Genomic DNA, 10,207 nt, shown 5'->3' with positions numbered 1-10,207 from the left:
CAAAAAAATGTTCATTCTGCAAAATTCCAAAAGTATAATGTAACATTAATACAGTGATTAAAATACATAGATACATTTGCATTTTATCTACAAAATAACTTCAAAAATATACAAAATATCAACAATTTTAAACAGATCAATAAATCTACAATTAATCTTCAAAACTAAGACAAATAATCGCACATTAATTCAATGCTTAAAAAACATAGATACATTTGCAATATATATACAACATTTCTACAAAACATCTACAAAGCAAAAACAACACAGATTATGTAGATTTTTAACAACTAAAACAAGCAAAATAACTAGTGAAGAAATTACTAAATTCTTATCTTCACCAATGACTGTTTTCGAACATTTTTAAGAGATTACACTAGGGCTTTTTTTTGAATTTTTCTTCTTTTTGGGAGTTTTTGCACTGGGAGCCACCTTCGCTTTCTTTCCAGGTTTACTGATAGGCACATCTTCTACAAAATCATCATCGAACACTATCTTTGTTTCCTATCCGCTTGTTTGATTGGCCTCGAAGACTCTCCAGCATCGAAATCATGTTTTTGTTTAGTTCTAGCTTCAGCCCTGATTTGACTCGGAGAAAGACTATGCTTCATATCTACAATTGCATGTGTAGATTTCCCTTGCTTTTTGGGTGAATGTAGTGATAATACACCCAAATCGAAAGAAGGTATATCAGCTTCTAGAGTTTTTTTAGGGTTGTGCTTTGAAGGTTTGTTCTTCTTCATTGAGAAATTTTGAAGTTGAAGGTAAATGTGTGTATGAACTTTGAAGATTTGACTTCAATTTGACTGGTTGTAGAAGAATAAACTTGATTTTGGACGTTAATGGTAGGGGGTTACATATGTTTCTCTGATTTTAGCAGAGGGAATAATGGTTTGAAACGTGGGTGTGGGATGATACATGGGTGAGAGTGTGGGTTTGGAAGAGAGAAATGTGGGGGGGGGGGGGGGATTTGGAGGAATATACGGTACAATTAATGTACCGTTAAAACACCTTATGGCATATAATTGGTAATTAGGTATACTAAATGTAATTATATCAAACCTTAAACATTGAGGGTAATATAGCTTCCTATATGGCATAGGAATGTAAAAATTCCAATATAAAATAATAAAGCTTTGAAATTTTTAACATAAATTGTAAAAATTCTAGCATAACTGCAATAATAACAACCCAGTAGAATCCCACTAGTAAGGTCTGGGGAGGGTAGAGTGTACACAGACCTTACCCCTACCCCAGAGAGGTAGAGAGGCTATTTCCGGAAGACCCTCGACTCAGAGACAATAGATCCATAATAACAACATAAACCAGAAAAATAATATCAGCAACGTGAGAGACAACAAATAAATGGGAAAGCAATAACACAAATACTATGCAAAAGTGTGAAACACAACATAAACCGCTAGCAGTTCCTAGACAAAACACTATTAGACTAGCCGGTACAAAGAGGAAAAACGTTCGATTACCCCTTAACTTACAATCCTAATGTTCGACCCCCACACCTTCCTATCAAGAGCTATGTCCTCGGAAATCTGGAGCCTCACCATGTCCTGCCTCATCACCTCGCTCCAATACTTTTTAGGCCGTCATCTACCTCTTCTCGTACATGTCAAAGCCAACCGCTCACACCTCCTAACCGGGGCATCTAGGCTTCTCCTCCGCACATGCCCGAACCATCTAAGCCGCGCTTCCTACATCTTATCGTCCACCGGAGCCATGCCCACCCTCTCCCGAATATCTTCATTCCTAATCTTGTCCAGCCTAGTGTGCCCGCACATTCATCTCAGCATCCTCGTTTCTACTACTTTCATTTTCTGAATTTGTGAATTCTTGACTGACCAACACTCAGCCCCATACAAAATAGCTGATCTAACCACCGCTCTATAAAAAATTCTACCATAACTATGGACAATAAAGTGTATAAGATATCATGATATGTGAACGCCATAATAACGCAAATATCAAAAGGGAAAAAAATATTATCTTTGATGGAAAATGTCATATGTACCTCTTGAAAAGTAAATGAATCAAACGGAATTAGTTGTATCGTAAAGTCCGCCACATGAAGTGGAAGAAATTGAAGGAAAAGATGACATGGTCATGATGTCAAGCCTGTTGATATTTTTGTTCATTTTCTGCACATTGCCCAGAAATATGTTTAATTTTAGGATGGAGCTTTTCCATCTTCTGTAAACCATAGAATTAATAACTCTGATAATAGTTGGCACTTCAAAATTGCCCTGTACTTTGATGTTAAATGGTTGTACTTTGACTGGAAAATCTCCTTTTTATCCTGCAAACTGCATCATTAACCTTTTCAAAGACTTCTATCTTTATTCAGCAGTTAGTTTGATATTTTGTTAAATTTTCAGTGGAACAGATAATTAGTCTATTTCTATAATCTCTAGCCTGATTAATTTAATTCTTTATTCTCTTCCTCTAGATGACTTGGTGAAAGCATAGACTTGCAAGAAAACACATCACATATAAAAATGAAATGCCCAATATTGCACATAACATGGCGTTACTTCAGCATGAAAGTAAGTTACCAAAAGTCAATCTCCTCAATTACAAAATCCCCTTGTATTGGTTCATACTTTGTGCTCATTCTTCAAAAAAAAGATATGGAGAAAAGCAAGTTTCTAACAAGTCTAGTTCTAATACTTTTGTTTTCATATGTAAATGCAACAACATCAGTGCCTATATGGCCTAAGGCGAGCAAGCATTTCGTGCTAGTTCACGGGGCTTGCCATGGAGCTTGGTCTTGGTACAAGATTATGGCGTCGTTAAAAACTTCAGGACATAATGTCACAGCTCTGGACTTAGGTGCTTCGGGAGTCAACCCAAAGCAGGGCCTTGAAATCCCACATTTATCGGACTACTTTAGTCCGCTAATGAAGTTCATGGCTTCTCTTCCTGCAGATGAAAAAGTGATTCTTGTAGGTCATAGCCTTGGTGGATTTGCCATTTCTAAAGCGATGGAAAATTTTCCAGAAAAGATTTCAGTTGCTGTATTTGTCACTGCTCTAATGCCTGGTCCAACTCTCAATGCAACCACCATATTTATTGAGGTACCATTCCTCCATATTGCCAACTTTATCCCTGAGATGATCATCTGTTATGTTAGCTTACACTTTTTCATGTTTGAAAATTTTCGACTTCATTACAGTCATCCAAGGCAGCAATATCAGTACTTGATAATCGTGTTACATTCGATAGTGGACCTATGAATCCTCCAACAACCTTCAGCTTTGGTCCGAAGTACTTGGCGAGTTATCTTTATCCACTGAGCCCAATTCAGGTAAGCTAAGCATAATAAAATAATAAACTGAAATAGCTCAATACTGGTATTCTGATAATGAGAATGGAACCTTGTTTTTCTTTATAATGTGGAACTTATAACTGTGTTTCGTTTTTGCCCCCTTTCTTGGTATTAGGACTGGGCACTGGCTACTACAGTAGTAAGGCCATTATATTTATACAGTTCGGATGACATATCAAAGGAAATAGTTCTTTCAAGCAAAAAGTATGGATCAGTTAAGCGAGTGTTCATTGTGGCTGCTGAAGATAAAGTTCTAACAAAGGAATTTCAACAGTTGATGATTGAAAAGAATCCACCAGATGAAGTGGAAGAGATTTCAGGCTCTGATCACATGGCCATGATGTCTAAGCCTCTTCAACTTTTTACTCTTCTTATGCGTATCGCCAACAAATGACAGGCTACTTGATTACATAATCATGAATAATGTATAATTGAAATAAAATTAGATTACCCTTATTCTCACGCGTTAAAATGATGAATCAGTCTTGTTAATTATTTTCATCAGATCATACAGTCCAAAAGTTAATGTGCATATGTCATGTTAGGGAATACAACTGGAGCCCCAACTTAGTACTTACCTTTGTCTTGCCGAAATGTCTAAGGAACAACATGAGCTAAATAACCATGTACTCAAGATTATAACACGAGCTTTTTTAATGTCAAAATCTTACTTAAATTGGCGGGTTATGGAAACTTTGCAGAAAAGATTTCAGTTGCTGCTTTTGTTACTGCAGTGATGCCTGGTCCAACTCTGAACATTTCTACCCTCACGAAGGTGGTTAAAGTGCCTTTTCTTGAGTCATTCTATTTGCTGAACACACTTGGTTCTAATTTTATGCAAAGGACTCTGAAATTGCAATCATTTGATGTGATTTAGTCAGCAGTTGACATTGATATTTGTTAATATTTTATGCAGCTAGAGCCTGAATAACTTGTCTAAGTTCTTCCTCTAGTTGACTTGATGAATGATCAAAAATACAGAAAAGATATTCAATATACAATGCTCAACAAATAGTACTTGACGTGGGGTTGCTTAAGCAGTGAAGTAAGTTAGCAGGTCAAACACCTCGAGTATCAAGATTGCCTTATAATGGATCATACTATGTGCTAAGAGTTCAAAAGAAGAGAAAAAAAGTTAAATGGAGAAAAGCAAGTTTCTAATAGGTTTAGTACTGATACTTTTGTTTCCATATGTAAATGCAACAACATCAGGGCATAAATGGCGTAAAACAAGCAAGCACTTTGTGTTAGTTCATGGTGCGTGTCATGGAGCCTGGTCTTGGTACAAGATTATGGCGTCGATAAAAACATCAGGGCATAAGGTAACAGCTCTGTACTTAGGTGCTTCAGGAATTTCAACAGTTGATGATTGAAAAGAATCCACCAGATGAAGTGGAAGAGATTTCAGGCTCTGATCACATGGCCATGATGTCTAAGCCCCTTCAACTTTTTACTCTTCTTATACGTATCGCCAACAAATGACAAGCTACCTTGATTACATAATCATGAATAATGTATAACTGAAATAAAATTAGATTACCCTTATTCTCACGCTTTATTATTTTCATCAGATCATAGATTCCGAAAGTTAATGTACATGTCATGTTTGGGAATTGAACTGGAGCCCCAACTTAGTACTTACCTTTGACTTGCCGAGATGTCTAAGGAACAACATGGGATAAATAACCATGTACTCAAGATTATAACACGAGCTTTTTTAATGCCAAAATCTTACTTAAATTGGCAGATCATCGAAAGCTTTGCAGAAAAGATTTCAGTTGCTGCTTTTGTTACTGGAATGATGCCTGGTCCAACTCTGAACATTTTTACCCTCACAAAAGAGGTCAAAGTGCCTTTTCTTGATTCATTCTATTTGCTGAACACACTTGGTTCTAATTTTATGCAAAGGACACTGAAATTGCAATCATTTGATAACTTACTTGTCAGCAGTTGACATTGATATTTGTCAATATTTTATGCAGCTAGAGCCTGAATAACTTACTTGTCTAAGTTCTTCCTCTAGTTGACTTGATGAATGATCAAAAATACAGAAAAGATATTCAATATACAATGCTCAACAAATAGTACTTGACGTGGGGTTGCTTGAGCAGTGAAGTAAGTTAGCAGGTCAAACCCCTCGAGCTTCAAGATTGCCTTATAATGGATCATACTATGTGCTAAGAGTTCAAAAGAAGAGAAAAAAAGTTAAATGGAGAAAAGCAAGTTTCTAATAGGTTTAGTACTGATACTTTTGTTTCCATATGTAAATGCAACAACATCAGGGCATAAATGGCCTAAAACAAGCAAGCACTTTGTTCTAGTTCATGGCGCGTGTCATGGAGCCTGGTCTTGGTACAAGATTATGGCGTTGATAAAAACTTCAGGGCATAATGTAACAGCTATGGACTTGGGTGCTTCAGGGGTTAATCCAAAGCAGGTTCTTGAAATCCCACATTTATCGGATTACTTCAGTCCGCTAATGGAGTTCATGGCTTCTCTTCCTGCACATCAGAAAGTGATTCTCGTAGGACATAGCTATGGTGGGTTGGCCATATCTAAAGCCATGGAAAGATTTCCAGAAAAGATTTTAGTTGCTGTATTTGTTACTGCTCATATGCCTGGTCTAACTCTAAATGCAACCACTCTCTTGACTGAGGTATAATTTTACCAACTTTTTCTTTGCTATGATCTCTTCTTGTCAGCTAACACTTTTTCATGTTTGAAACTATTATCTAGTTACAGTCTTCTAGTGAAATGGTATCTCAACTTGATAATCGTGTAACATACGATAATGGACCGACCAATCCTCCAACGGCCTTCTTCTTCGGTCCAAAGTACTTGGCAAGAAATGTTTATCAGCAGAGCCCAATTCAGGTAAGCATAATAGTGAAATATCCAACCTTTGGTAGTCATGAGGATTGTCCTTATATTGCATGTTTTTGCCAAGTATTATTAGTAGACATCATCTACTCGAAAAACTAGCTCATTTACCTTACGATTTATTCAAATGGACGCTAAGTTGTGTCTCTTTTTGCCCTTTTGGTGTTAGGATTGGGTGCTGGCTACAACACTAGCAAGGCCACTTTACATATACAGTGAGGAAGACATATCGAAAGAGATGGTTCTTTCAAACAAAAGGTATGGATCAGTTAGGCGAGTGTTCATTGTGGCAGCTGAAGATAAAACTCTACTGAAGGAATTCCAAGAGTGGATGGTTGAAAAGAATCCACCCGATGAAGTGGAAGAAATCCCAGGCTCCAATCACATGGTCATGATGTCTAAGCCCCTTCATCTTTTTAATCTTCTCCTGCGCATTGCACAGAAGTGACAAGCTTCTTGATCCAGCTTGTGATTTCATATTCAAAAATAAAGCATACTGAAATAAGAAGGGGAGTCTTGGCGTAAAAGGTAAAGTTGATGCCATGTGACTAGGAGGTTAACAGTTCGAGCCGTGGAAATAGCCTCTTGCAGAAATGCAGGGTAAGGCGTACAATAGACCCTTGTAGTCCGGTCCTTCCCCGGAGCTTAGTGCACCGGGCTGCCCTTTCAAAGCATTCTGAAATAAATTATAAAACTGCTCTTTTTGACTTGTGCAAATATTGCTAAATCAGGTCTAGGGGCGGCAATTTGAGCCCAAACCCATCTAACCCAGAGATTAATGGGTTGGGCTACAAACATTTTAGTTCATGGGTCAATTTGGGTTGAGCCCAAGTTAACCCATTATTTTTATAGCTCATTCTGACCCATTTAACAGTCCAAGTACAACTCATGAAACTCACCCAAAACAAAGGATCTCAACCAAACTTATCTAGAAATTTACTTAGTTGTCCCAATTTTATTTTATTTTGTATTTTTAATTTTCTGTTCTTTTGTTTTTCTACACCACCCAACCACCCACACTACCCCTACCCCCTACCGCGTAAAGCCCCCTCAAAAAAATATTTTACTTTTTTTTTGTATTTTTAATTTTCTGTTTTTTTGTTTTTCTGCACCACCCCCCTCCCCCCCCCCCCCCCCGCCCCGCGCAAAACCCCTAAAAAAATTCACTTTTTTTTTGTATTTTCAATTTTCTATTTTTTTATTTTTCTACATCACCCACCCTACCCCCTACTCCCCCCCCCCCCCGGCGCAAACCCCCTCTAAAAAAAATTTCACTTTTTTTTTGTATTTTTAATTTTCTATTTTTTTATTTTTCTGCACCACTCACCCTACCCCCCTACCCCCGCGCAAAACCCCTCAATTTTTTTTTTACTTTTTTTTATAATTTCAATTTTCTGTTTTTTGTTTTATATTTTTTCGTTTTTCTGCATCATCCACCCACCCCCAACCCCCTCCCCACATATTTTAAGGTAAAAGGTTTTTTTATTCAAAATGAGCATGGTTCTAAAACATGGGTCAAGTTGGGCCGGTTGGGTTATGACCCATTGTTTAGCTCATCTTAATCCAAATACACTTTGAGCTGGGTTAGGCAATGACCCATTTATTGACCTAACCCATCTTGACCCGCCCAAATTCAGCCCAACCCGCCCATTTGCCACACCTAAATTCAGGTCTTCGGATGATGGTGCCTTTTTAATTTTGAGTTTTATGGTGTGCTGTCAAACTTCTGGAATCATTGACACTTGCACATCTTTGGTTTTGAAAAATGCTGCGTCCTGAAGACAACTCCATTGATGAGCATAGCAAAATAAGAGCTTCCATCTGTAATTCAACCATTTAAAATATTAATAGTTCCAAGTAAGACAACATTATAAATTCTTGTCTGTTAAATAACCTATTGACATAAAAGTAGGCTTAACATCCAAACAACTACACATAGAGATTAGTAATGCTCAAAAACAATGCAATAGCAAGCTGGAAGCATTTATGAGAGAATAATCCAAAGCGTAAAGTATCCTTGGAACAACCCAAACAAATAGCCAAATTCTTGTTTTCAATCGATTTGCTGAACATACTTGGTTTTCAATTTTATGAAAGGAAACCAACTTTGCAGTATTTGATGAGCTTTTAGCACTTTGTGCTTGTTTTTGTTATTCCCATTTAGTAACTTTTTCATCTACTCATTTATTCTGCATAGCATATGGGATATCTGAAAGACTAATCAGTAGACAGCAGAAATCTATCTGTCTACAAGATCTCTAGCCTGAATAATTCAATTATTTATTCTTTATAAAGGTCAACTCCTCTAACTATAATAAGATCCTTTATAATCTTCATCCCATGTGTACAACTGCTTATAGTTCAAAAGAAGGAAAAAAAGAAGATATGGAGAAAAGCAAGCATCTGATAAGTTTTCTGCTGATACTTATCTTGCCATATGTAAATGCAACAACATCAGGGCCAAACTGGCCTAAAGCTAGCAAGCATTTCGTGCTAGTTCACGGGGTATGCCACGGAGCCTGGTCTTGGTACAAGCTTGTGGCATTGATGAGATCTTCGGGGCATAATGTCACAGCTCTTGACTTGGGTGCTTCAGGGATCAACCCGAAACAGGTTCTTGAAATCCCACGATTATCTGATTACTTTAGTCCGCTAATGGAGTTCATGGCTTCTCTTCCCGCACATGAGAAAGTGGTCCTTGTAGGTCATAGCTTTGGCGGATTCGCCGTCTCTAAAGCCATGGAAAGCTTTCCGGAAAAGATTTCAGTTGCTGTATTCGTCACAGCTGGAATGCCTGGCCCAACTCTCAATGCAACCACAGTCTTCGTAGAGGTATCATTTCGCCACCCTTAGCCTTAAGATGATTTCTTTCAATAGTATAACACTTTTCATATTTCATATTGAATTACAGGCTTCTAGTGAAATAATATCTCAACTTGATAATCGTCTTACGTACTACAATGGACCGAACAATCCTCCAACAACCTTCATCTTTGGTCCAAAGTACTTGGCGAGTAATCTTTATCAGTTGAGCCCGATTCAGGTAAGCTAAGCATAACCAAGATATAAATGTGGAAGAGCCGAGTTATGATTCACTGATCAAGAGAATGGCCTAAATGTGAATTGTTTTCACAAATACTATCAGTCATTATTGCAGTTAATCAATTGAATATGCCTCAATCCTAAATGAGTGGAGTCAGCTATATGAATCTTCACATCACTTGATCAACCAACTATGCCTGATCGTGCATTTCGCTTTACTTGGGATCATTTCATTCTAATACTAAAGTTTGAGGTTACCTTTATCTCATTCTTATCCCTAAAAAGATATACAATCTGTAACTAGATTAATATGATTCCAGATGAATCTACATCATAAAGAACTCATCGAATTGCGCTTTTTTTAATCTCTTTGGTTAGGATTGGGCGCTGGCTACTACATTAGTAAGGCCAATATACTTAAACAGCCTAGAGGACATATCAAAGGAGATTGTTCTTTCAAGCGAAAGGTATGGATCAGTTAGACGAGTGTTCGTCGTGGCTGCTGAAGATAAAGCTCTAACAAAGGAATTCCAGCAGAGTATGATTGGAAGGAATCCACCTGATGAAGTGAAAGAAATCTCAGGATCTGATCACATGGTCATGATGTCTAAGCCCATTAAACTTTTTACTACTCTTCTGCAGATTTTAAACTTTTTACTACTCTTCTGCAGATTGCCAACAAGTAATACAAGCTATCTTGATTAGGTTAACCGCAATTGTGAGTTCAATATACAAGCAAGTTGCCCATCTTCTTATCAATTTTGAGGTTATCACTTAGCATCTGGGGTTGAAAATTAGTGCCTCCTCATTGCACGCGTTGGGAGGGTAGTGTGTACACAGATCTTACCCCTACCCCGAGGGATAGAGAGACTGTTTCCGAAAGACCCTAGGCTCAAGAAGACGAAAAGAGGTAATATATCAGTACCATCAATAAAAATCATAGAA

General features: G+C 37.5%; 3 protein-coding genes across 5 annotated transcripts; all 3 read left to right on the top strand.

The window, feature by feature from the left end:
• The first annotated feature begins 2,080 nt into the window (after nt 1-2,080).
• LOC107774162 (methyl jasmonate esterase 1) lies at nt 2,081-3,944 on the top strand. Of its 3 annotated transcripts, XM_075218117.1 has the most exons (5): nt 2,081-2,278; nt 2,462-2,558; nt 2,716-3,089; nt 3,188-3,319; nt 3,456-3,944. In XM_075218117.1, exons 2-5 carry the CDS (start codon nt 2,516-2,518, stop codon nt 3,732-3,734), a joined length of 828 nt encoding a protein of 275 aa, XP_075074218.1. In that variant the 5' UTR covers nt 2,081-2,278; nt 2,462-2,515; the 3' UTR covers nt 3,735-3,944. The 3 variants fall into 3 exon arrangements, with proteins under 3 accessions (XP_075074218.1, XP_075074217.1, XP_016449127.1); XM_075218116.1 differs by having other exon boundaries at nt 2,081-2,558; nt 3,456-3,943; XM_016593641.2 differs by lacking the exons at nt 2,081-2,278; nt 2,462-2,558 and having other exon boundaries at nt 2,565-3,089; nt 3,456-3,939.
• Nucleotides 3,945-5,287: 1,343 nt separating this feature from the next.
• Nucleotides 5,288-7,257, top strand: LOC107774160 (methyl jasmonate esterase 1-like). The gene is made up of 3 exons (XM_016593639.2): nt 5,288-5,996; nt 6,077-6,214; nt 6,390-7,257. The coding sequence occupies exons 1-3, from the start codon at nt 5,550-5,552 to the stop codon at nt 6,666-6,668; spliced, it is 864 nt and encodes a 287-aa protein (XP_016449125.2). The 5' UTR covers nt 5,288-5,549; the 3' UTR covers nt 6,669-7,257.
• A 343-nt stretch (nt 7,258-7,600) lies between these two features.
• LOC107774158 (methyl jasmonate esterase 1-like) lies at nt 7,601-9,967 on the top strand. Its single transcript, XM_016593638.2, has 3 exons — nt 7,601-9,052; nt 9,132-9,263; nt 9,641-9,967. The coding sequence occupies exons 1-3, from the start codon at nt 8,561-8,563 to the stop codon at nt 9,965-9,967; spliced, it is 951 nt and encodes a 316-aa protein (XP_016449124.2). The 5' UTR covers nt 7,601-8,560.
• Nucleotides 9,968-10,207: the final 240 nt, after the last annotated feature.

This window comes from Nicotiana tabacum, chromosome 7 (assembly GCF_000715075.1).
Source record: "Nicotiana tabacum cultivar K326 chromosome 7, ASM71507v2, whole genome shotgun sequence".
NCBI classification, from domain to species: Eukaryota; Viridiplantae; Streptophyta; class Magnoliopsida; order Solanales; family Solanaceae; genus Nicotiana; species Nicotiana tabacum.
The sequence above is the reverse complement of the archived record's forward strand: the minus strand, read 5'-3'. Positions and strand labels throughout refer to the sequence as shown.